This window comes from Sceloporus occidentalis, unplaced genomic scaffold (genome assembly GCF_023333645.1).
Source record: "Sceloporus occidentalis isolate IW3139 unplaced genomic scaffold, rSceOcc1.0.p SCAF_1, whole genome shotgun sequence".
Lineage (NCBI taxonomy): Eukaryota > Metazoa > Chordata > Lepidosauria > Squamata > Phrynosomatidae > Sceloporus > Sceloporus occidentalis.
Genome location: NW_028316981.1, coordinates 2,008,627 through 2,036,049, shown reverse-complemented (window position 1 = coordinate 2,036,049; position 27,423 = coordinate 2,008,627). Strand labels below are relative to the sequence as shown.

The 27,423-nt window shown below is 43.3% G+C and overlaps 2 protein-coding genes across 5 annotated transcripts in view; both read right to left on the bottom strand.

Moving 5' to 3' along the window:
• Positions 1–1,842: 1,842 nt before the first annotated feature.
• The window catches only part of LOC149320347 (uncharacterized), a 57,085-nt gene continuing 31,504 nt past the window's right edge, over positions 1,843–27,423 (bottom strand). Inside the window, exons 3-4 of the mRNA XM_089500716.1 lie at positions 2,564–3,456; positions 1,843–2,479 (exon numbers count right to left, since the gene is read on the bottom strand). Coding sequence (XP_089356842.1) covers positions 1,843–2,479; positions 2,564–3,456 — 1,530 coding nt within the window. The remainder of the gene's footprint in view (positions 2,480–2,563; positions 3,457–27,423) is intronic.
• LOC149320349 (uncharacterized) lies at positions 12,392–25,634 on the bottom strand. 4 transcript variants are annotated; one of them, XM_089501760.1, is made up of 5 exons: positions 25,561–25,634; positions 14,742–15,329; positions 14,186–14,374; positions 13,725–13,814; positions 12,392–13,449 (listed from the first exon to the last, which is right to left on the bottom strand). In XM_089501760.1, exons 2-5 carry the CDS (start codon positions 15,205–15,207, stop codon positions 12,962–12,964), a joined length of 1,233 nt encoding a protein of 410 aa, XP_089357886.1. In that variant the 5' UTR covers positions 15,208–15,329; positions 25,561–25,634; the 3' UTR covers positions 12,392–12,961. The 4 variants fall into 4 exon arrangements, with proteins under 4 accessions (XP_089357886.1, XP_089357893.1, XP_089357876.1 ...); XM_089501767.1 differs by having other exon boundaries at positions 14,742–15,312; XM_089501750.1 differs by having other exon boundaries at positions 25,442–25,624.

The following is a 27,423-nucleotide window of genomic DNA, read 5'->3' as shown; positions in this document are numbered from 1 at the left end:
CTTGCTTCCTAAGATGATGTACCCGTTTCAGAACTTACCTATAATACATCACCCTAATATCTTTAAACTATGGCAACAGGATATTGAAAAATGTATTTGGAATGGGAAGAAACTGGGAATAAAGCATCTGGCACTAACTGAAAGAAGATTGAAAGGAGGAATAGGTCTACCTGATTTACAATTATACCATGAGGCAAATAGTCTGAATTGGGTTTCGAAATTGTTAACCTTAAAAAATGAGCAATTACTGATACCTGAGAGCTTCAACAATAAATTTGGTTGGCATGACTATATTTGGTATGGCAAACAAGAGGCAAATAAAGAATTCGTGGATCATATAATAAGAAAATCCTTACTACAAATTTGAACGAAACACAAAGTAAAAATTTATAAGAAAATCCTGCTCTGGGATTTCCCCAGAAAAAGGCTTTCCGGGCCAATGAAAAGAACCAAATGAGAGATGGATTATCTACAAAGATTTATTGAAACAAGACTTTAATTGAAATTTTGAAATAAGAATTAGAGGCAAAAGGATTTAAATGTCACTGGTTCATCCACAAACAACTTTATGAAAGATTTCTAATCAAACAAAATCTGGAAGGTTTTGATCCAGATGAAAACACTTCAGTATCTGACCACAAAAAACTAACTGCAAAAATCTATGATATAATATTGAGATTACATCTAGAAAAAGAAACAGTAACTGACACAATGACAAAATGGGTCCAAAACATTGGAAACATATTGACACTGGATCAATGGGAAAGCTTTTGGAAAAAGACACAAAAATGTACAAGATCGCAGGATCTTAAAGAAAATTACTTAAAACTCTTTCACAGATGTTATTTAACTCCAACCAAATTAAATAAAATATCTGAAACAACTGACCCTAAGTGCTGGAAATACAAGAGAGCATGAGGAACGTTTTTTCCACATGTGGTGGAGTTGCCCTGTAACAAAGAAATATTGGAGAGATGTGCAAACTGCAATATCACAAATCATAGGAAAAAACATACCAATGAAACCTGATTTATTTCTCTTGAATATGACATCAATTCTAGAAAAAATAGATGAAAATAAACATTGGAAAGTAGTATTATACATGGCCACAGCAGCCCTCTTATTGTATGCCAATTTTTTTTTTTTTGGGGGGGGGGGGAGAATACCAACAATAGAATGGTTAATGGTTGATAAAGTTAACTGACATGCTTGAACTCACTAAACTTACATGCAGCTTAATTAACGACCTTTCAGATACAGTGGAACAAGAATGGTTATCTATTTTTGAACACTGGAAGAATATGTTGAAAGATATAATTGTATAGTGCCTATTATTGAAATGATCAACCATACAGTACAGACATCAGCTTCAGAATGGAAGAAATTCTCTCAGATATTAATAGATGTAGAAAATTATAGACAGTTTATTTTTGACTTAATTCGTAATTTTGATAAAGCTAATTACAATAACATCACTGGTGCTAATATACATAAGACAACTGATAATGGTTGAAGGAAACTAGCTTTGTAGAATTTCTGCAGAAGAAAGGCAAAACCACTTTTTATTCACTTCAGAGGGTAAAGAACATTTTTGATAGGATGGCAAGATAACATAGACCTATCGGTAGAAGGACTAAAACAGCAAGAATAGGAACTAAGAGATAGATATACATAATATAACAGAAAGGTTGTAAACAACAATATATGCTATATTTTATAGTTTTTATAAAATTGTTATCAATAAAACTTTAAGAAAAAAGAAGCTTTCTCTCAAATGTGGACATTCTCATGCCTCAATACGGTTGGATCCTGAGCAAACCATTTCCCACACTTCTAGAATTTTTATGGTTCCTCTCCTGGGTGGACTTTCTGATGTCTGTGAAGTGCTGACTTGCAAGCAAAACTTTTTCCACACTGCTGACATTTGCATGGTTTCTCTCCTGTGTGGACTCTCTGATGTTTCTTAAGGCCTGACTTGCAGACAAAACATTTTCCACACTGCTGACATTTGTAAGGTTTCTCTCCTGTGTGGATTCTCTGGTGCGTTAAAAGGTCTGACCTGAACACAAAACATTTTCCACACTGCTGACATTTGTAAGGTTTCTCTCCTGTGTGGATTCTCTGATGCCTTGAAAGGTCTGACCTGAACCCAAAACATTTCCCACACTGCTGACATTTGTGTGGTTTTTCTCCTGTATGGCCTCTCTGATGCTTCTGAAGGACTGACTTGCAGACAAAACATTTTCCACACTGCTGACATTTGTAAGGTTTCTCTCCTGTGTGGATTCTCTGATGCTTCTCAAGGACTGACTTGCAGACAAAGCATTTTTCACACTGCTGACATTTGTAAGGTTTCTCTCCTGTGTGGCTTCTCTGATGCTTTGAAAGGTCTGACCTGAACACAAAACATTTTCCACACTGCTGACATTTGTGTGGTTTCTCTCCTGTGTGGATTCTCTGATGCTTTGAAAGGTCTGACCTGAACACAAAACATTTCCCACACTGCTGACATTTGTGTGGTTTCTCTCCTGTATGGCCTCTCTGATGCTTTAAAAACTCTGACTGGTGAGCAAAACATTTTCCACACTGCTGACATTTGTATGGTTTCTCTCCTGTGTGGACTCTCAGGTGAACCTGAAGGGTTGACTGATGAGCAAAACACTTTCCACACTGTTGGCATCTGTAGGGCTTCTCTCCTGTGTGGGATGTCTGGTGCATGACAAAGTGTGACTTCCAAGTGAAACATTTCCCACACTGCTGACATTTATAAGGTTTCTCTCCTGTGTGGACTCTTTGGTGAGTCCTAAGAGCTGAATTCTGAGTAAAACATTTCCCACACTGCTGACATCTGTATGGTTTCTCTCCTGTGTGGACTCTCAGGTGAACCTGAAGGGTTGACTGCTGAGCAAAACACTTTCCACACTGTTGGCATCCGTAGGGCTTCTCTCCTGTGTGGGATGTCTGGTGCATGACAAAGTGTGACTTCCAAGTGAAACATTTCCCACACTGCTGACATTTATAAGGTTTCTCTCCTGTGTGGGCTCTTTGGTGAGTCCTAAGAGCTGAATTCTGAGTAAAACATTTCCCACACTGCTGACATCTGTATGGTTTCTCTCCTGTGTGGACTCTCAGGTGATCTTGAAGGTATGGCATGTGAGCAAAACATTTCTCACAATGCTGACATCTGTATGGTCTCTCTCCTGTATGGACTCTTTCATGTTTCACAAGGTATGACTTCTGAGCAAAATATTTTCCACACTCCTGGCATTTGTATGGTTTCTCTCCTGTGTGCACACTCTGGTGTTTTTTAAGAACTGATCTCCAAGCAAAACATTTTCCACACTCCTGGCATTTGTATGGTTTCTCTCCTGTGTGCACTCTCTGGTGTTTTTTAAGAACTGATCTCCAAGCAAAACATTTTACACACTGCTGGCATTTGTACGGTTTCTCTCCTGTGTGGATTCTTGTATGAGTTACAAGGACTGACCTCTGAGTAAAATATTTTTCATGCTCCTGGTATTTGTATTCTTTCTCTCCTGTTTTGACTCTGTGATGAAAGCCTCCTATAAAGAGGGAAAAGGACAGACAAGAGTGAATCTCAGTATTCACAGAGGAAGACCTTCTGAAAGCAATGATGGAGCTAAGCCTGTTTAAGAAGGAAAAAATGGGAGAAAGATGATGTAATGTTTCTTAGTGAGACGGATCTTCTTGCAGGACTCAGGCCCTGGCTCAGCAGGCACTGTTTTCCACCCTGCACAGCTGATATGCCTGTCTGGACTATAAAAACAGGACTTGAGGGCCCCCCGCTTCAGAACATCCCAGAAGAGCAAGTGGGGGACCATGGTGACTATCTGGAGGCTTTGGGGAGGAAGAAGCTGCTAACTCTATGGTTACTTTGAACCTCTGCTTTCTTAGTGGGACTCATCTTCTCAAAGGACAAAGGTTCTGACTTAGCAGGCTTGTGTTGGGTACAAAGAGCAAGTTCCTGTCCTTTCTCCTGCAGAGAGATGGTCTTGTTACCTACCTAAACCATCCCTGCCTTTCTCATATGCTTTTCTATTATTGTATTTTTTTTTAATATATAACTATTGTCCTGCTGGCCTAATACAGGAAGGATGTGTTTTTCAGAGGAGGGAGGGGACACAGCCTCAGGGGGCGCCTGTTCCTTGTAATGCCAGATCTAGCCTTGGTGGTACATGCCTTGGTTATATCTTGTTTGGACTACTGTAATGAGTTCTGCTTTGAAGAGTGCTCAGAAACTTCAGTTGGTCCAAAGAGCTGCAGCCAGGCTGTTAACTGGGACAGGTTACAGAGAGAAGGTTAAGAGGTGATATGATAGCCCTGTTTAAACATTTGAAGGTTTGTCATAGTGAGGAGGGAGCAAGCTGGATGGCCCTTGTGGTCTTTTCCAACTCTATGATTCTATGAAGCTTGATTTCTGCTGCTCCAGAGAACAGGATCTGGAACAATGGATGCAAGCTACAGGAAAAGCGATTCCACTTCAACCTTAGGAGGAACTCCCTGACAGTAAAGGGCTGTTTGAAAGTGGAACACACTTTCTTGGAGGGTAGTGGAGTCTCTTTCTTTGGAGGTCATTAAACAGAAGCTGGATGGCCATCTGTTGGGGATGCTCTGATTGAGAGTTCCTGCATGGCAGAAAGGGGTTGGACTGGATGGCCCCCCTGTTGAAACAGCTCCACTGGCTGCCAGTTTGTTTCCGGACACAATTCCAAGTGCTGGTTATAACCTATAAAGCCCACTATGGCTCAGGTCCAGGCTATTTGGTGGACTGTATCTCTCTGAACCGGCACAGGCTCTACGATCCTTGGGAGAGGCCCTTCTCTCCATCACCATCACAGGCACAGTTGGTGGCAACACAAAAGAGGGCCTTTTCTGTGGCTGCCCTGAGACTGTAGAACTTCCTGCCCAGGGAGGCCAGAATGGTCCCTTTCTTGTTATACCTCTGCCAGCAGGCTAAGATCTACCTGTTTAGACAGGTTTTTAAAACATAAAGCTTTTAAAGCATTTAATAATGTTGTATTGTTTTAAAGTATTTTTTAAAACATTTTAATCTTTTTAAATGCCTTTTACTATTTTAATATGTAACTTGTTCCCTTTCCAGAGAGATTAGTCATAATTACTAAATGGAACTGCTTGATAGGTCTGAAAACATACAAATGCCAGCTAGTTCACATCAATTCATCCTAGCCAGTAATAGAAATTTGCCAGGTTCATGACTGCCACTTAATACATGAGGCAGCCTGTGTGTATGTGCGAAAGAGAAGATATAACAGGAGAGCACAGAAAAGGAGACAAGTATAAAACAGTGAAGGTGAGATACAAAAGTGCTGGAGATGTGCATGAGGGCAAGTGGGTAGGTTTGACAAGGGAAGAAGAAGAGATCAGTGATAAGGCATGTGGGAGCTTGCAGGGTAGGGCAAAAAGCAATGTGAAGCTAGAGGCATGACACCGTCCTTCTGCAGGAGAAGCTTGCAAATGAATAAGTGTGTTAAACTGAAAATGGGATGTGATGGGTATGCATCCAAATGGTGTAGTTGCATATTTGAGGAAGGGAGGGGAGGAGAGGTGAGACTGATAACACTGGACAAGCTGTGCCATTGCTCTTGTGGTGGGATGGGGGGAACAACACACCGTTCTTCCCAGTCAGTTGTGTTCATCCCAATCAGGGTTTGTGCATGTGCACACATGTATACATTTTGAGAAGAAAATAGAACCAGTAGTTATTCTGAATGACACCAATGGACCTGAGGACCAAGCGCAGCCTGAGGCCAATAATAATAATAATAATAATAATAATAATAATAATAATAATTTTTGTCTGGACAATCAAAGCGGCGTACAAGTTAAAATGAAAACAGTACATGCCCAATATTCCCCGCCCCCGTAAAAGGGAATTAAATGCTTTCTGGCCCCATTGTGGACCTTCCTAGAGGTACCTTCCTGTTCAGACAGTGCTAGAGTATAAGTGACAGAAGCTGAAGCAGGGAGGAAAAGTTTTAAAGCAAACCACTTTGGGTCCCATTTGAGGAGAAAGGTAAGGTAAGAAATACAAAAATTAATAAGAAAGGCTAAGAAAGTGGGCTGGACTGAAGAAGTCGCCTGAGAGCTTCATGGCTGAACTGGGATTGGGACCCCACTTTTAGTGAGAATAAGGCTCTAGAGAGCTATTCAGACAGAGATGGGCAACTATTGTGCCCCCCCCCAGAAGATCTCAAAGGGCATCTCCCATTGTGCCACCAGAAAAAAATGTTTTGCTCCTATGTTTTGCCACTGTTGGGCCCTTTCTGAGCCAGGTTAGGGCCAGGGGAGACCTTTCCCCCCCAAGAGGAAATTGGAGGTCTGTCTGGGGCATAAAATGGCCAGAACAGAGCCCCAAAATTTGGGGAAACTGTTCTGGGATGTGCTGAGTGGCATTTGGGGACATCCCAGGATTGGTAGTTTAGGAAGGAGTATTTAGACTCCTGAACTGTAGAATTCTAATTCCTCACTAATCTACAAACCCCAAGATCCCACAGGATGTTGCCATGACAATTAAAAGTGCTATGACAATGTAGTACAAAGGAACTCTCCATCTCTGGAAGAAGGGCAATGGGTTCAAAGTTCCTTACCCAAAGAGGACACATTTTCATAATTTTCCATTATCACCTCGTTGTACAAAAATCTCTGTCTCTGATCCAACAGTTCCCATTCCTCTTCTGTGAAGTACAAAGCAACATCTCTAAAGGACACCTGCAATAGAAAATAGTCTTCATCCAGAGAGTGAATAAGCAAAAATGGAAGAAAGCCCATGGTTCATCCCAATTATGCTGATGGACACTCTGAAAGGCCACCATTGGTAGGAAGACAATCCCACCAGCCCTGGCTGGATTGTCTGGGAGGAGAAGCAAGGACAAGGTGGCTGCAAGCACTGATCGACTGAACCACTGAAGGACCAAGGATGACCTCTGACCATCCATCACATCCCAGACTAACCAACTCCCAACACCTCCATCACAAAGAAGGAGGGGGTGATCATTTACCTGTTCCAACATCATCTTTCCTGCACTTTCTTCCAAGGCGGAGGAATTAGGTCTAGATTCTCCTCTCTCCGTATGTTTGGAGACCATCTTGAACCTATGCACACCTGAAGAAAGAACAAATAGCTGTTTTACATGTGCCCACATTTATATAGTTGGCCATGAACCACCAAAAGGACTCTGAAGGCAAATCAAACATGCACTGGGAAACAAAATAATTAAATTAAGGCTATCAGTGAGATGGCAGGAATGATTTATGCTTCATAATTGTATGATTAATAATAAAGCCACCTCCAAGATGTGTATGTCTCAAGCTCAGATAATGGGAGAGGGCTCAGTTTCAACCTCCTCTTCCCTCCAGCTACAATGATGCAGAAGGAAGGATCTGCCTCTGCCTCATCATCACAATGAGAGAGCTATGCTGTGGAAGAGAAAGGTGGAAATCCTCAAATCAAGGCAGTGTTTTGTTTTTTGCAGGGATGTGAACTTTGCATTTATACAACACCTCCCCTTCATTCCTTTCTGCCTGAGGCCTCATACAGAACCTCTTCTCACAACTTCTCTTGGTGTCTAGCTCCCTCTTCTTCCTCCTTCTCCCCCATAGAAAACTCAAGAGCTCTCCTCTGCCCTCCCCCTTTTGAAGGAATATGGAGGCTGGTGAGTTTCCTTCCACATTTCCCAGTATCTGTTATCAAGTTTGGTTCTAATAAAATTTTGGGTATATGTGGTATGCACTATGACCCCTGACTGCCCTCATAGAGGACCCGCTGTAGCCAAGGGTCTGTTTAGGGGAATTTTATTATTATTGTTATTAGCTCAAATATTGCAAGAGGGGGCCTGCTACGACGGCCCTTGCAGAATCGTCTCCCGATATGTATACGGAGTAGACCAGGGGATCCCAACAAATGGAGCTGAGACAGACTTCTAGAATTAATAACCAATTTATTTATAAGGGGAAAAACACATACGATTCACTAGCATACACACACATATACAAGGCTCAGGAAAAGCATAGGTTAGCATGGAATAGGATTTTAGGCATCACTGGGGTGATACGTACCAGAATGTAGACTCCCTCCAGGAATCCAGATGGAATATGATGAGGATGGCATGAGGCTCAGCCATGGAATGACTGGCCAGGAGCCAGGAGCCAGGAGCCAGGTCAGGGTTCAAGGGGACAGAGCTTCCCCCTGAAGTCCAGACTGGCCCGTGAACAAGCAAATCTGGGAGTATTTATAGGCAAAATCTTGCTTCTGGCAAAGGTGCTTGATGGCGAGAACAAAGGTGTTTAATTACTTGCTTTTCACCTGGATGTCCCTGTCTGATTGTCTTAGTGGTCTTAAGCTGCTCGGACAACAGACCCTGGGGAGGGGGTAAGAGCCTCAGGCAAGGCAAACATTTGCTCTTCCTGGTCATATGATAATCCTCTTATGCGACTCTCTAGATATGATGATGTGGGTGCCCCTCAGGGGTGTATGTACCTGTCCTCATGCCTTGCTGGCAATGGTGGACAGGCTGTTAGAGTTCATCTAGGGGTCATTAAGGGTTATCATTTATACCAAAATATATATGGAGCAGCATGGGTAACACCGCCACTAAGCCAAAGGTGAGGAGACCAGGTAGGCAGCCCGCCTTGCAAAGGCAGAGTTCCTAGAAAAGATGGAATTGGAAATTTTCCTCAGGAAGTTTGGGAGTCGCCAAACCAGAATCGCCACTGTTTGCCCAAGGAAGACAATAGACTTGGTTGGCCTCACACCTGATGAGCCAGTGATCAGCTTAACGACTCAGTAATCAAGTCGGATGCCCCTCCGAATTGTGTCCAGACCTAAATGCATTGTGCAACACATTACTTGCTCTTGGCTTAACAAAGCCCAAGCAATCAACACTTTTGTCTAGCAAGTCCCCATAGCCTCTGGATACGTTTCGCCCTATAAAAACCCTGGGTTTTTGGACCCTCTTTGAGCTAAAGCTTGTGCTGTCACCAGGTCGCAAGTTGGTCCATGCCATTTTGAACTCTGCTCTTAGCTCCCACGGCCCTCTTCCCCCCACTCTCCGCAGCCGTGATTCACTGTCCATCCAAGCTTCATCAGACTTTCCGGAGAAGACTTCTAAGGTAGTATTCCCTAGTGGTGCCTCTCTTTCTCAAACCTATCTCCTGAACTCACCCATCCCCTGCTGTAGCATTGTGTGTGTGTGTTTTCCCCTTTTGCTGTGTGGTTTTCCTTGTGCTTTAATAAACATTACCCTTTTAATTGGACCTAGTTGATATCAGCGTCTCTTTCTCTTGGGGCTTGCTGGCGACCTCTGGTATACACTGTTGGGACCCGATTCCGGCACGTGGTGTTGTTAGGGCCACCTCTTGGCTATATTTGAGCTAATTAAAATTCCCCTAATTAGAGACTTCCTAACATATCCCTGCCTCTCTCTTCTCTGCTTCCTTTGTCTATTCCTTCCCTGCCATTTGTGGCCCCTCTGGCATCCCATAACAGTCCCCTCAGCCCCCTCCACATGATCCAGGAAAGCCCTCCCAGCTGTGTCCAGAGCCAAATGCCCCCCCAGTGGACCAACAAGGATGTGATTCCCTTTGAACCCTCTCCCAACTATCCTGGCCCCATGGAGACCCCCAAGAAGGGAGGGGAGGTTTCACAGCTGAAGAAGCATCAATGGGGAAGGGAAGATAGGCAGCTTTCTTGCTTCCACTTGCTGCCAAGGCTCCCTCCCTATGGAAGACCCTCCAGCCCCCCACCACAGGAACCAAATTTGGTGTTCCCCATCCCCATGACTATTCTTTCTATTTCAGAAATGAGGTTTGGGTGTATGGCTCTTATCCTTTGCCCATCTAACATTTCTTCCAGTTCTCTAGGAAGTTGAGCTCGCTGCTTTGGAGGACTGGGCCAAAAAGGTACCCTCACATACACACTCAAACCTGTCATTTGCACCTGAGAGGGTTCCTTTGGTCCTTGGAATAGAGATGATGTTAGCGTTGCTAACAAGTGAACACCTTCGTCTTTTTCCTCTCTCTAGTGAATTTTTTTGTTCTGATTCAAGTACTTTTCCAACCATTCTGTCAAATTCATTTTTTCTTCCTCATATAATAATTTATAATATTCAAAAACGGTTAGCATAATTTCATCTTGTCTTGTAATAATTTTCCCTTCTTTTTTTAATTTTAGTAATTTGGTTTCTAGTTTTCTTTTTTCTTAATTTATAAGCAAGCCATTTCCCCACTTTCTTTGCGTGTTTGAAATTTTCTACTTTGGCTTTTTTCAATTTTGCAGCAATTTCCTGAGTTCAGCCGTTAGCTATATCCGTTAGTTGCTCCAGCACAGCTAATGGGGGGGCACACAGACGAACTTACTCATACAAGAACACATCGATGCACCTGTGTGCACATATGCACACTTATACATAAGTACACACATGCACATTGACAGAAAGGGCGGAAAACCAGATAGAATAAACACACACATTACCTGTTGCAGCACAGCTTATGGGGGAGTTGAAACAACAGACAAACACAAACACACACACTCTCATATGCAAAGCTTCTGTGGTCCACAGACACACAGGCACTCACAACACATGCCAGCATGCACACATGGACACACACTGACTCACATACTCTTACGCACTAACTTCTACTCACTTCTACTAGGAGGAAATGTACATAAAATGCGGGTTCAGGCACACTGGAAAGAGTTTGATTGGGTTGGATGCTGCCGCACAAACACACAAACAAGGACGGTCATCCATATACATGTATCTCACCGTGGGCGGGGCGGGGCGGGGCGGGGCGGGGGGGCTACAACCATACCCATTCCCAAGGCTTGTGCTGTTGAAGTTGGCTTACTGTCCCGGCTGTTCCTGCTTGTACCTAACAAACTCTTATCTATCTGAAGACAAGGAAAATAGAACAAAGACTGGCATCCTATATAGGAAGGAGCTAGCCGCCCTGGGCCTCAGTTGATAACAAGCAAAGAGAGTAGTACGGTAAAAGGAAGAAACTGAACTGTATTAACATCAGCTAAGGGTCCTCGATATGTACTGGAGTTGGTTTCAGGACTTTACATGGATGGATACCAAATCCATGGAAACTCAGCTAACATAAAATATAATGGCATAGTGAAATGTAGTCTCCTATATAAAATAGTACAATCACAATTTGGTTATCTTTCTTTCTTTCTTTTATTTTAAGAATATATATATATATATATATATATATATATATATATATATGAGAAAGATGTGGGCATATAGATGGCTTGTGTAAGTCCCTATATGGAGCTGTATGGTATATTAAATCTGAGCATGTGTGCTAGCAGAAAGCAAGGCATAGGCACTAGGAAGTCCAATTTCCCCACCTCAGAAGGCAGTATACAATGCAGTTGTTTGGACCAGACATTGCCATGAAAAACCCAGTCAGGGATAAGGCATTCACCCACACAGCGGCTAACCTTATAACAATGGAATCATAGAATCATGGAGTTGGTGGAGACCACAAGAGCCATCAAGTCCAACCCCTCGCCATGCAGGAAATCACAATCAAAGCATGCCCAATAGTATGGAAAGGAATCTTGTAGCACCTTGAGCCCAACTAAAAGAAAGAGATTGGCAGCATGAACCTTCATGGCCTTGAGACCAATTCATTATACGCATGATAGACTTGTCACAATAGGCCTACCAAGGCAGGGAGCAGTTGAATGCCAAACCCATCAGCAGGCATTCTTATTTAAAATGTAACTATCTAGACAAGGTAAGAGGTAACTGCAGGATGTGTGAATGGGATTTGAAGCTACCCTTTCCTTAGCAGAAAAAAAACACAGGTTTTGTTTCAAAACACTCATGGGGGAAGGGGGGTTTCTCCTGGCTATTTTATCTTTATTTCCACCACCTAACTATCTATCTATCTTTCCATCTATCCACTAACTTATCTACCTCCTTTACTAATGTCCTCCTGGCATCTGTCTATATATCTATCATCTCTCTCTCTGGCATCATGAAGACATAGCCATCTATATTTCTATCTATCTATTCACTAGCAAGCTCTGACATGTCGATCTCTCATCTATTTCTCTTTCCCATCTGTTGATGGATCTATCAACCTGTTGATCAAACTCCGCTATTACCCTTCGACATCCATCTAGCTAGCTATCTCTCTATCTTCCGCTATTACCCTTCGACATCCATCTAGCTAGCTATCTCTCTATCTTCCGCTATTACCCTTCGACATCCATCTAGCTAGCTATCTCTCTATCTTTTTAAAACTAAAATGTTGCCACAGCATCAGCACGCCACACAGAGTTTTATGTTTTTGTCAAGTTTTATTGTGGAACCAAGTGTTAGGAGTACCGAGTTAGAACAACAAGTGCTAAACACAACCATAACATTGAAAACATATCGTAAACATACACTTTTTAATGTGCAACACTAGCACAAACCGATAAACATTTAAACCAAAGTTAACTATTTCAATTATAAAACAACTCCCATGTCCCATAGTGGAAAAGCATATTACTTTGATCATTGGGGGGTGTGTGGGTGTGCTGAGGTAGTACACTAATTCAGTGACTACAATAACAGTGCAAACTTCCAGTTAACATAAACCTTATAAAGTATGAAAGTGAAAAGATTTTAATTGTAACAAACTGTTACATTTTTAATACAATGTCCATGGCCCGTAGGGACAAATCAATGTTTTGGATGGTCTTGCAGAGACAACAGCAGCATTATGGCGAGTACACTTGCTTTCTCTTCACCATCCTCTTCCCTCTGGGAGGAATCTCAGTGCATTGGGATTCCACCACAGGCAGCGTCATCTGGGAACCAGGCACAATCTCATCCTGGCTCTCAGAATCCTCCACTGTTACATTCTGGGAGGTTCTCCCCCTGGCATGGGTTGGAGTGGCTTATGTAAGTTTTACTTTTCATTGAGCCTTTGGCCTCTTCAATGGCTGGCGAACGCCACTCCGTCCAGCTTGCCCTCCCGCATTTGCAGCATTAAGATGATTGATTCTTGCCCTAAGGTACTCCATCTGCAGGGCAGCAAGGGATTCTTTAACTGTAATGTCCCTCTCCCTGAGAGCTGTATCGGCCCTTTGGGCCTCAACCATCTCAGCTGCATAGGTGGCCATGTTTCGAAAGCATGCTTGCAGTTCAGCACTTTCCTTCCTGCAAGCTTGAGTGTCTGCTGTGTATGTTTCCATCAATTGATGCAGTATTTCAGACTCATGCTGCCACTGCCTGTGCTGCCTGTTCGCAATTGCCCTGTTCTGGCGCCTGAACAGTCTCCATTCTTGCCTCCCATGTGCAATGATGGAGTTTGCAATGCGTTCCCCTCTTCTTGCCCTTCCATCTCTCTTCTGTTGAACTGGGGGAGGTACCACTCCAGGCCTCTCCCTTCGATTTTGTCGCTCTGCAGAAGCAAAGAGCACATAGATGTTAGTCACACAGTTACTGTTTATTTCCTGCAATGTGAGCATTCATTACCTTCAGCGCGGCAAGTGCTGGGACCTTTTCGGCCCCTCTGCAAAAACCACGGAATGCTGCACTTCTGACTTGGGGACTAAATTGCACATATACAGTGGGAATACTTCTTAGCTCAGGTGTAAATCTCCACAGCTACAAGCTTGTGGAAAGTGCATGGAACGTTCAAGCAAGAATATATTATCTCTAGATAACACTACCTACCATGACCTCTAGGGGATTGAGGGATGACTGCTGCAACAGCATTCGATGTTTCGCTAGGAGGAGCGTCATCCTGGCCTTCAACAATTGTATCTGCAAGAACAAATGGGGAAAACAGGGATACTTATTTATAAGTCTGTGACATAACATGGGCTGATATTGTCCCAAAAACAACAACGACAAAAATTTGCAATGCACGTGAGTAACAGCTAGCCCACTGCTAATACAATGTTGGAGGATTTGCATTTAGGACCATGGGGACTAGCCATCGCTTGCCTGAATCTAGGATTTAGTATACATGGTTTGCTTTCTTAATATAATGACATCAGATGTAGGAACTCCGGCCTTGGAGTGGGGGAACCTGTATCGTTATTTTACACACTTGTCCCTACAAATTCAGAAGACATAATTGGAGAAGAATGGGTTAGCTAGTGTTAGTATTTTGCTACAATATTTGACCACACCTTCTCCACTGCTGTGTGGATCCTCCTGCTCCTGGCCTCCCGGGATGTCCTCCGGCTCCTGGCTTCCAGGCATGTCCTCCTGCTCCTGGCTTCCACGCATGTCCTCCTGCTCCTGGCCTCCCAGGATGTCCTGTGCCTCAAGCTCCTCTGCCGGGACGGCATAGAGATTATTGTACACCTCTTCCTCTCCTAGATGGTAGGGAAAGATGAGACAAATATGAAAACACATCTTAGAGATTGACTACATAATAGGGGGCATTAAACAAATTTGAAAAGAGTTATGATACAAAGTTAACAGATGAACAACAGCTTTCCCTTTTGTATTGTTTGCCCTCCCCCCCCAAAAAAACCAATTCACATTACAGCGATTAGGAAATAGGCTGGCGAACTGAAGGCGAAAATGACTGTTCTATGTACTAGGCACATTAAATGGAACAGGATATGAAATTGATCATGAAACAGGTGTCAATACCACCGGGGACATTGTTGATTTTAGACAGCATTACGGGCCAAATGCAAAACACAACACACATGAAGAAAGGCTGGACATACATACCTATCAGTATTCTGTTGTCGGGCACTTCCTGGGGCTCTGCTTCCTCAGCAGGAACAGGAGGAAGGGTGATGGCCTCCTGGTTACCCACACAGCTCTCCATGGTGCCCTGCGGTGGCAAAGTGAAATTTCTGGATAGTTTTGTTGGCGGTCCGGTCCGGCTGCCATTCATGAATTTGTCCATTTCATAAAAATAGGGACATATCGCCCTATTGTGACGGCATACATTAGTATAATTTTGTTTCATAGTTTTGCACTTTGTTCTGCATTCCTCTGGCGTTCTGTTGTGCCCTCTGGATTGCATCTGGTCTGATATTATTTTGTAGACTGCGAGGTTTCTGTGATTGGAGTTCAAGCGCCTCTGAATCTCCTCATCCCCCCAGAAACACAGAAGGTCCAGTATCTCTGCATGCTGCCACAAAATTCCTCTTCCATGCTTCCTTTGGCTCTGGGAGGCATTTAGAGACATTTTTGATGTGTCTCTGGGTCAAGTGAGTAATATTAAAAGTGCACGGGGAAAAAAGAAGAGGCTTCCTGAATTTTCTTTTCCCCTCGATGGACAGTCCGTTCGCCCCTGTGATGCAGAAGAGGCTGTTTATAAATACCAGTAGGAAAGATGTCATAAATGGAAAATGAATGCAGTTAACTAATATATATATATATAACAGAAATGGTTGCATGTAATATTATGTTTTGTGTATGTACTTACATACATATCTATAACTATATATATGTAGACACACACACATACTTGTATATGTAAATGATAAAATATATACACCATAATATATAATAATATGTAATATATAATGCTATAACAGTATATATGTCAAGTTTATATATACATATACATATATATACATGTACATGTATACATGTGTACAGTAATATATATAATAATTTTATTTAAATATGGAGAGACACTTGCACATAAATTTATATGTCTCTCTCTCTCTATTTTATTTATATATATATATATATATATATATATATATATAATATAAACATTGTGTGCATGTACTGGTATATATGTATCATATGATGTTATATATATATGTGTGTGTGTGTATGTGTGTGTGTGTATATATATATATATATATATATAATGTTTTATATAGTTTACCTACAAATATATATATATGTACATACACAAAACATAACATTACATTTAGCCATTTCTGTTATATATATGTGTGTGTGAGTGTGTCTAAATATATATATTTACATATGAACTTAAATAAGTATATATGTATATGCTTACATATATATTAATATATATTATATAATAAGTAATTATATAGAAGCATATATAAAGTCTATATATAGATTTGAGTGTATGTACTTATATATGTATGTATTACATAAAGGTTCATACACACACACATATATAAATGTATATTGTGTTTTTTAATACATATTACTTATATACATATATATATGATAATAATTATATAATATATAATAATAAAGAAGAATATATGTCTATATATACATATGTGTGTGTACATATCTATACTTATATAATGCATATAGAAGACATTATATTGATACAAGACTTGATGCTAAACCTTATAAAAAGCTAATAGAACTTCCTAGTTCTCTTTGGCTATTTCTTAAAAGGGTCGCCATGCTGCAAGAGAGGGGACCCGACCCCAAGCCAGCAGCACTTTTATTTTAGCCTTTTGCGACGAAGAATGATAAATTCCAGGTCAAAGCTCTCCTTTAGGGCAGTAGCGTGAAATGGGATCACTTTCACGAAAAGGCTTCCCCCATCCCCTCCAAGGCATGCTTATTTTACCCTTTCCGGACGGTGTTTCTTTACTTAAGGTTAAATCTTGAGGAATAACGTGAAATTCAATAGAAAATGGTCAGAGAATCCTTCCACCTCGAAATTCACACGGTGAATGGATTTTCTTTTGTCGCGCATGCGCAAAAAAAACCCCTGGAGTGCCATCTGGTGGCCACCCAAAGTTTCACAGACAGGGCCCAAACTTTGGTAAGAAGTTTTGGCGACTTGCCCTTGGCCTGTGTTTTGCCCTGTGCTTGTGTTTGGGCAGTTTTTGGTTTTGTGGGCTGTTGTTTGTTTTGTGTTTTGGGGCCTGCCTGCCTGCCTGCCACAGGCTCATCTCTGGTGTCTTGCCCCTGCTTCCTGCTGCTACCTCTGCTTGCCACCATGCCCAGGCAATGGAGTCTCTGGACGGATGGGGAGGTCCAGGCACTCTTCAGCAGTCTAGAGAGGGTTAAGGACTTGGACATTGTTATGGGGTCTACATCCTACCCAACAGGATCACCAGCATTGAGGCCATGCTATTGAGGACGCAGTTGTGGTAGTTGTTGGCGATAGGTGACCCATGTTTCAGACCCACAGAGGTGAATAGACAGTACAATGGCTCTATACACACTGATTTTTGTGCTTCACCTCAAGCGTTTGTTACTCCAGACTCTTGTGAAGCCTTCCGAATGCGCTATATGCCTTTGCCGGTCTGTGATCGATCTCTTTATCAATCTTGGCATCTGAGGAGATGATGCTTCCCAGGTAGGTGAACTGCTGGACGGACTTAAGCACAGATGTGCCTACAGTGATGTGGGGATGGTAGTGTTCTTCCTGAGGTGCTGGCTGGTAGAGAATTTCTGTTTTCTTCAGACTGACTTCCAGCCCAAAGAGCTCTGCAGCTGTTGCAAAATAAGATGTGAGGCGCTGCAGAGCTGCTTCTGTATGGGCAAAGGGGGCAGCATCATCAGCAAAAAGCAGCTCACGGACTAGATAGTTTAGAGTCTTAGTGCGGGCCCTCAGGCGGCTTAAGTTAAACAGGCTACCATCAGTACGGTAGCATATATAAATGCCATCTTCTTCTTTGAGATCTGCCGTAGCCCTTTGGAGCATCCTGCTGAAAAAGATTGTAAATAAAGTTGGAGCAAGAACACAACCTTGTTTTACACCATTAGTTATTAGAAAGGGCTCCGAGAGAGCATCACCATATCTGACTTGACCTTGCTGGCCTTCATGTAGCAGGATGATCATTTGGAGGAATTTGGGGGGGCATCCTAGTCGTTCCAGGATCTGCCACAGACCTTTTCTACTCACAGTGTCGAAGGCTTTGGTGAGGTCGACAAATGTTACATAGAGTCCTTTGTTCTGCTCTCTACATTTCTCTTGCAGTTGTCTGAGGGCAAATACCATGTCTGTAGTGCTCCTATTAGCTCTGAAGCCACATTGGCTTTCGGGGAGAAGTTCTTCTGCAATGGCAGGAACTAATCTGTTCAGCAGTATCCTTGCGAGGATTTTTCCAGCAATGGAGAGCAGTGTTATACCTCGGTAGTTTGAGCAATCCGATTTTGCTCCTTTTTTCTTGTACAGGGTGATGATGACTGCATCTCGGAGATCTGATGAGTTTGTGGAGTTTAGCATGGAGTGCATGAGCTCCATGTTTCCAAGCTTCAGGTGGAATTCCATCAATCCTGGCAGCCTTGCCGTTTTTCATCTGCTGTATGGCCTTAACGGTCTCTTCCAAAGTGGGGCTATGTCCAATTCTTTCTTCATCGGTCGTTGTGTCATCTGTTGAATAGCTGAATCTTGGACTACTCGGTTGGCACTAAAGAGGCTTTGGAAGTGTTCAGCCCATCGGTCCAGAATGGAAGCTTTATCAGTGATTAGTGTTTGATCATCTGAACTGTATAGGGAGCTTTGGATCTGATATGTAGGTCCAAACACTGCTTTAAGAGCTTCGTAAAATCCTCTGGAATCACCCAGATATGCACAACGTTGTGTCTTTTCTGCTAAATTGATCCACCACTTGTTCTGAGTTTTTGTTGGAGTTGACTACATACGAGGCGAAAGGCTGCTTTTCTTACATGGCAGGATGGCTGGGCGAGGTGTGCCTGGTGAGCAATTCTCTTCTTTGCCAACAGCTCCTGGATCTCTTGGTTGTTTTCATCAAACCAGTCTTGGATTTTCTTGAGGGAGAACCCTAAGGATTCTTCCGCAGACTGCAAGATGCTGTTTTTGATATGTTGCCAAAGCGCTGTAGGAGAAGAGTCTATAGGGTGGTCTTCAAGTTTTGTTTGCAAATTTGCCTGAAAGTTGTCTCTCATGGCAGCTTGTTGAAGATTGTTGACATGGAGTCTCCTCTTTAGGATGCCACCCCTCTTAGGTTTGAACTTAAAATGAAGATTTAGTTTGCATCTTACGAGGCGATGATCTGTTTGACATTCTGCACTGGGCATCACTCGGGTATGAGTGATCTATCTATCTATCTATCTATCTATCTATCTATCTATCTATCGAGATATGCACAGAAAGGCTTTTGTTCATGTGTGTGTGGATAGGATATATGTGTGCCCGTGTGTGTGTGCATATGTGTGTGTCTGTGTGTGTATGCATGCGTCTTTTTGAATGTATATAGATATATATAAATACATATCTACATAGCACTACACACACACACACACACACACATACAGAGAGAAAGGATAGATAGTAATGCGTTACTCAGGTCTACATTGTTTTGTTTCATTGTTCTAGGTGATGCTGTAGAAGAGGCCCCACCTCAACCCCCAGAGGCCCCGCCTGAAGGACCTCCACTTCTTGATTTGGTTGCCCACGCTGACCAACTTGAGGCCGAGAAGGCTGCATTGGTTGCACGCGTGGCCAAAGTGGAGAGCGAGCTGCAGGGAGGTAAGTCTCTCCCAGCTTAAAAGTTAGGGGTAGATGGGAGAAGGGAACATCCACCAAATTCTAACCATGTCCTTTTACCATTCCAGCACAAAGGTGTATTGAATCCCTGGCAGAATCCCTGTGCGCATTGACCGACAGAGTGTGTGGTTGAACCACTTCACTATGTGGCGCTCCCCACCAGGGTCCCCACCACACTCCTCAGCCTCAGCACACTGAGGTGCTGTGAGCGTCGTGCCCAATCCCCCCCGCGAGCTGTGACGTAACAGCAAGTGGGTATTTTTAATTTTTGTGTGTCTATGACACCCCCCCCCTGCAAGCTGTGAAGGAACAGCCTGCAGGTATTTTTATTTTATGTGTATTGCTGTGTGTGTGTGTCTTCTTTTCCACCAACCCTCCCCCCCAAAAGGCTGTGCGGGAACAGTCAGCGGGTGTGATTTATTTGCTCTTTTTTAGTTGTCCCCTTTTTAAATTGCTGTGTGTATATCTGTGTGTGACTGTGTGTGTGTGTGAGTGCATGCGCATGGGAGTGTGGCCCCTCCGGCAGCTGTGAAGTAACAGGTGCTGGTTGTAATTTATTTTATCCCTATTGTTCATACATACATTGCGCTTTTTAAATAAAATCAAAACAATGTATTTATTCATAGCTTGTGTCCTGCTTTTTTTTTTTTTTTTTTGAGAATCGGGTACATGGAGATACATATATATACACACACACGTATAATGATAAACATCAAAGAGTGCATGTGTATATAGATGTATGCAAAACATGTGCGCGCATGCATATATATATATATATATGTTGACAAACATATCACAACACATATCACACACACAGATATATATATATACACACACACACACACACACACATATGTATCTAGTCACACATGCACACATATATATCTATATAGTCACAGTCACACACACACACACACACACACACACATCTGTATAGTCACACTCACGCAAACACACACACACATATATACACATATCTGTATAGTCACATGCAAGCAAACACACACAGACACACACAAATATATACATACATATCTATAAAGTCACACGCACACATATATACATATATCTAGTCAGTCATGCACACACACACACACATATATATATACACATATCTGTATAGCCACACTCACGTAAAGACACACACACACACACACACACATATATATTCATATCTGTATGGCCACATGCAAACAAACACACACATACACAAATAAATATATACATGCATATCTATAAAATCACTCACGCACACACACACACATATATACATATATATACACACACACACATATGTATCTAGTCACACACACACATATATATATACACATATCTGTATAGTCACACTCTTGCAAAGACACACACACATATATATACATAGCTGTATGGCCACATGCAAGCAAACACACACACACACACACACACAAATAAATATATACATTCATATCTATAAAGCCACACACACACACACATCTTATGTGTTATGCATGCTGCTCCATATAAATTCTGGTATAAATGATAGCCCTTAATGACCCCTGGATGAACTCTAATAGCCTGTCCACCATTGCCAGCAAGGCATGAGGACATGTACACACACCCCTGAGGGGCACCCACATCATCATATCTAGGGAGTCGCATAAGAGGGTTATCATATGACCAGGAAGAGCAAATGTTTGCCTTGCCTGAGGCTCTTACCCCCTCCCCAGGGTCTGTTGTCCGAGCAGCTTAAGACCACTAAGACAATCAGACAGGGACATCCAGGTGAAAAGAAAGTAATTAAACACCTTTGTTCTCACCATCAAGCGCCTTTGCCAGAAGCAAGATTTTGCCTATAAATACTCCCAGATTTGCCTGTTCACTGGGCCAGTCTGGATTTCAGGGGGAAGCTCTGTCCCTTTGAATCCTGGCTCCTGGCCAGTCATTCCATGGCTGAGCCTCATGCCATCCTCATCATATTCCCTTTGGATTCCTGGAGGGAGTCTACATTCTGGTACTTATCACCCCAGTGATGCCTAAAATCCTATTCTATGCAAACCTTTGCTTTTCCTGAGCCTTGTATGTATGTGAGTATGCTAGGGAACTGTATGTTTTTTTTTCCCCTTATAAATAAACTGGTCATTAATTCTAGAAGTCTGTCTCAGCTCCATTTATTGGAATCCCCTGGTCTACTCCGTATACACAACGGGAGACGATTCTGTAAGGGCTGTCGTAGCAGGCCCTCCTCTTTCAATAGTGAGCTATTAACAACAATAATAAACTTCCCCTGAATGGACCTTTGGCTACATCTGTATAGTCATACTCACGCAAACACACACACACACATATATACATATCTGTATGGCCACATGCAAGCACGCACACACACACACATAAATATATACATACTGTGATGTCCTGCCAGGACTATTTGAATTTCCCCCTGCATTTTCTTTCGTGTTGGTTCAGGCCATAGAATATTTTAGTGTAGGAAAGTTCATTGTATTAGTTGTGGGAGGAGCTGTAGGATCCCCTGCATTTTTCCAGGTTTGGTTTGCCCTTTCCCAGCATGCTCTGTTTTTTGCTAGAGGCTTTTAGTTTGGAGCAGTCTTTGCTGTGAGCAGGCAGAGAGCTGTCTTTTGGTGGCAAACAGGCCCAGGCAGCCGGAAAGGGCATTTCTTACACGTTAGCCATTTTAGTTACCAACAGCAAGTGAATAAAGGAATTCAGGAGGCTGAAAGACCCTGCACCAGCTCCATTGAGAGAGGAGAGCAAACCAACATCAGACCCAGAAAGATGACACCTTGAAGACTGCTGAAACTGTAAAGTATCTTTTATCTAGAGCTGGGGAGGAGAAAACTCTTTATTTTTGTTCTTTAAATTAAACTTCCCCCCTTTTGAACTTTACACTCAGCATCAGAGCGTTTTTGGGTGGAAGAGTTTGATCTCATCAGGGTACTGATGTTGCACACCCAAACCTGCCACCACCTTTAGTTGGGTGTGTCTTCACACATACATATCTATAAAGTCACTCACACACACACACACACACACACACACAGTTACAGTCATGCACACACACACATATATGTATACACGTATCTGTATAGTCACACTCACGCAAACACACACACAGATATATATATATATATACACACACACATATCTGTATAGTCCCATACACACACATATACATATCTGTATAGTCCCCCCCACATATATATACATATACATATCTGTATAGTCCCCCCCACTTATATATACATATCTGTAGTCACACACACACATATATACATATCTATCTAGTCAGTTACACACACATATATAAATACACACATATATGTATAGTCACACTCACGCAAACACACACACACGCATATATATATAGACAAGGTTACACACAACACCCATACATAATTTCACTCCAGATTTACTCCAGAAACACACCTCCAACATAGGGCCTGAAGCCAGGGAAAGTGCATAGGGCATGGGGGCATGGAAAGACACTGCCTCCCCCCCGCAAGGCAAAGAACAGGGTCCTGCCCACTTCATGCGTGGAACCTTCAGGGAAGCTCCCAGCCTTACTCCCAAAGAAAACTGAGGGACTGCACCCCACCAACCATCCCGGGTTGCCCTGCAAGTGGAGGAAGGACCACCGGAAGGGAATGGGGGAAAACTGCAGCGCCACATCATGGGACATTTGCAACCAGGGGCGCTTGCGGTGAAGTACCAGAGCAGTCGCAAAACTGCATTCCAAACCTGATCAAACTGCAGTGCAATCGAAAGGAGCTTGGAAGTGAATTCTCTAAAGTCGGTTATTTTGCATGTTTACCAAAATGAGGGGTCACTTTGAAAACACAGCAGAAGCACCTCGCTAGGAGCTCCCATAGAAAGGAATGGCGTCTGATAACACACATTCACGTTGCGACATGAATCCGCACTGTTGGAAGTGCAGTCACAACGCAAATGAGCTGGAAAACCACCCAAAAGCTCCGTCTGATACACTCCATGGATGAGCAGGGATTAGAAACCCCTCTCAAGAGGCTGCTGTGTAGTCCAGCACTCAAAACCACTAAACCACCACCACTTCCCCAGTAAATATATTGATATAAATATATAAAGATACTTATATATTTACAAACAAACCCTTTTGAAGGTTCAGGAAAATGAATGAATGATATAAAAAATTCACCTTAAGTTCCTGTGCTTAGCCTGACCCTCTAGAAAGATGCATGAGAGCCAGCCTGGGGTAGTACTCTGAGGGCTGGACTGCGATTCTGAAGCACAGGGTTCAAATCCCTGCAGAGCCACGGAAACCAAATGGGTGACCTTGGGCAAGTCACTCTCTCTCAGCCGCAGGGAAGGCAATGGAAAACCTCTTCTGAAAAAATCTTCCTACAAAAACCCTGTGATAGGGTCGCCTTAGGGCCAGCAAAGTCAGAAATAACTTGAAGGCACTCAGCAAAAGCAAATACAGATGCATGCAAGCCCAGAGTACTGTTAACAACAACTAGGACACTCATTATCATATGAAAGCAATAGGAAGAGTCTTTGTTTTTGAAACGAGGGAGAGTCTGGCCTTAACACCCATGGTCTGGTTTAAAAGTGATTTGGTTTTAAGCAACCTGTTTCAAACAGCCAGCCCAAGCTATAAATACAAAAGATATGTGTTTATATGTATATATGTAAAGCTAGACTTGAAGGCACACAACAAATATAGGAAACATTTAAACACTAAAAGAATCCAGTATTCAAATCGACACGAGTTCAGACCATAAACAGCAGTATAGGAGAAAGTCCATAGGACCTAAATAATTTGTTGAAGGGAAAAAAGACGGCCCCCAAGGTTTCATCTGATTTTTCAATTAAAGAGAATCCAGAGGCATTTCAAGGCTTTTGCTATGACTAAATCATTTGTTTTATGCCCAATGCCACCTGCGTTGTGTATCATAAAATAAACAATACAATAATGAATGTAAGAGTAATGATCATATTAAACTATACTGCTAGCATTATACAGTGGGCCCTTGGTATCTGCTGGGGAGCAAAGCCCACCAACTGACCGGACAAGCAAAGCTGGGGCTGACCTTTCCATGGCCAGCCTCCTCCTGGCTCCCAGGCTGCCTCCTCTCTGTCTTTCTGGCCAAGAGCCCTTGGAGCCCCAAATGAAGGGAACTGCTGCCCTCCTTTTCAGAGGAAAGGGCTCTTCCGTCCCTCTTGGGGCTCCCAGGGCTGAGAGCCATTTTTGGACTGAGGGTATTGGCTTCCAATTGAGGAGACCTTTTTATCTCTTTTAGCTGACTTAGAGCATTATGCCTATAGACCCATAATGCAGGACTAGCTCTTGAGATGCCTCTTCCTCTTCCAAGCTCCGGGCCTGGGGCCCTCCATTTCCCCTCCTTCCTCCCAAAAGAGGCCAAGAGGAGCCAGGTGGCCCCGCAGCCTCCATCTTGGTTCTCCCTCTTGCCTTCGCCTTTCCCTTCCTGAGAGAGGGCCCTTGGGGTCCCAAAACTGGCGCCTTTCGGGGGGGGGCTCTGGGGCTTGGCCCGTTCCCCAGAAAGCCTCGGGGAGCCCTTTCTGCCCCTGGCGTTCCCTGGATGTCCTCCTTCCTCCTGGGCTCTTTGAAGGGGAAAGGCCTTTGCCCCTCTTGCCTGCCCCCAGCCCTTGAGAGACGGATCCCTCCCTCCTCTTGCCGAGGGCCCCAGGCCAGGCCTTTGCCTTCCACCAGAGACCCTCCTCCTCCTCCTCCTCCGCTTCCCAAGGGCGGCTTCCTCGCAGGCAGCAGAAAGGCTCCCCTCCGGGCCTCCCATCCACCCGGGGCCACTCTGCTCCCTGCTTTGCCCCCACAGGAGTCCTCCTCCTCCTCCTCCTCCTCCAGGCCCCAGCGAAGCCAGCCCCAAAGGCGTCTCTCCCTCCGGGGCTCTGGGCCTGAGGCCCCCGCTGCTGCCCCAGGAGCCATCCTCGCCAGGGCTTCTCTTGGTAGGAGGGCCATGGAAGAGGCCCCAGCCCAGCCCCCTTCGGCCAGAGATTATACCTACTAAGGCCCTCCAGCAAAGACTGAGCCAGAGTCAAAGCGGTGCCAAACCGGGTGATTTCTCCAGTGTGGATGCAGCCAGAGCCTTCTTCCTGGGGACTGGGCTCCCTCCTTCTTACCTCCTTCCTCCCAGGAGCGCCTTCTTCCCTCCAGGCAAAAGGCATTCAAAAAGGGCGCCCCTTCTTCTCCTTCCTCCCAAACACCGGAAGTGAGGTCGCCTTCTCCCCTTGTTAACACCTCAGGCCTCTCTAGGAATCTGTGCTCACTGCTCCTGGGAGGAGGAGGAGGGTCCCAGGTAAAGATACTGTATTGGGGCAGTTGTTATGGCGACCCTAAGGCCAGCCTCTCCTGGGTTTTGGAGCCAAGATTCCTCCTAATGTTGAGAATTACAGAATCATGGAGTTGGAAGAGGCCCCAAAAGGGCCCTGATCCAGTCCAGCCCCTTTATTCTGCCATGCAGGAACTCTCCATCAAAGCATCCCCAGTGAGAGATGGCCATCCAGCCTCTGCTTAAAGACCTCCAAAGAGGGAGACTCCACTCCACTGTCGGACAGCCCTTAGTGCCAGCAAGTTCCTCCTAATGTTGAGCTGCTTGAGTCTCTTTTCCTGGAGCTTGAGTCCTTTGCTCCTTCCTGGTCCTGTTCTCTGGAGCAGCAGAAAACAAGCTTGCTCCCTCCTCAATATGGCTCCCCTTCAAATGCTTAAACAGGGCTGTCATATTTAATTATTTATTATACTTCTTTGTATCCCTCTTTTCCCAGGAATGGGACTCAGAGCGGCTTCATACCATTAAAAACAGTACATTAAAAAGGAATTAAATTATTACAGTATTAAAACAGATAGTTATTAAAAGAATAAAACACATTTTAAAAAGATGAATCTCTCTCTATATAAAAGTGTATCAAATTTTTAAAATGGTCCAACATCCCAGCCTGTCCTTATGGCAACATGTTGAATAGAACTAGGCCCCGGACAAAGCGCCCACTGGTCACTTCTCCCCAGGAAGAAGAGGAGCCATTGGGTTCGGCTGATCAACCAGTTACAAATCACCTAAGAGTTGCATTGTCTAGCTTGTTTTTACTAGCTTGTTTTCCAGAACATATTGAAGGCTTTACTGAAATTAAGATATTCTGCATCCACAGCATTCCTTCAATCTAACAAGCTGGAATTTTATCAAAAAAGAGAGAAGATTAGTTTGTCACGACTTGTTTCTGAGAAAGCCATGCTGACTTTTTGTGATTATGGCGTCCCTTTCTAAAGACTCTCTGTTTAATGATCTGCTCTAGAATCTTTCCTGGTATTGAGGGCAGACTAACTGGGCAGTAATTGCTGAGACCCTCTTTGCCCCCCTTTTTGAAGATGGGGACATCAAAACAGAAGTTCTTCCTATTAAATTAGGTCTGATTGGAGCTATGATGAAAGGTTTAGAAATTTTAATTGTTTGAACACTACACTCAATGTAGAATGGTGTGATATTTGCCTATAGTTTTATCCTTGTATTTTAATGGGATAAATTACTTATTTAATATATAAAAGTGCTATGCAAAACTTACGCTGCAATAACAACAACAACAACAACAACAACTTGAACACGAGGAATCACTTGCAAACATGGCCATGAAAATGCACTGGGTGTCTTGGGCAAGTCATACGCTCTCAGCTTTAGAGGAAGACAATGGCAAGCCTCCTGACCCTGTGACAAGTTTGGAAATGACTTGAAGGCACACAAAACAACAACATGGGTTTAACTAGCATGGCATAAAGATTTGATCTGCATGGGCAGCTTCTGCCTCACTGGATAGGAGTTGAACAGGAAATAGTTACTGATGTGGTTTTATAATTTATACAAGAGTGGAGGTTTGTTTAGGCAGAGACCCCCTGACTCCTGGGAATGCTCCAGTTCCCTAATCAAAGTCATTGGAGCCTTGTGGTGAAAGAGAGGATGTGGATGAAAGAGTTTTAGATCCCATAAGGATCTACCC

Bases quoted from the DNA above. Each gene is read 5' to 3' on its own strand.
- LOC149320349 (XM_089501760.1), bottom strand. From the start codon at position 15,207: ATGTCTCTAAATGCCTCCCAGAGCCAAAGGAAGCATGGAAGAGGAATT. The intron at 14,375-14,741 runs GTATGTATGTCC...CCTACCATCTAG, and splicing joins CGACAACAGAATACTGATAG to GAGAGGAAGAGGTGTACAAT. The intron at 13,450-13,724 runs GTAGGTAGTGTT...TTGCTTCTGCAG, and splicing joins TCAATCCCCTAGAGGTCATG to AGCGACAAAATCGAAGGGAG.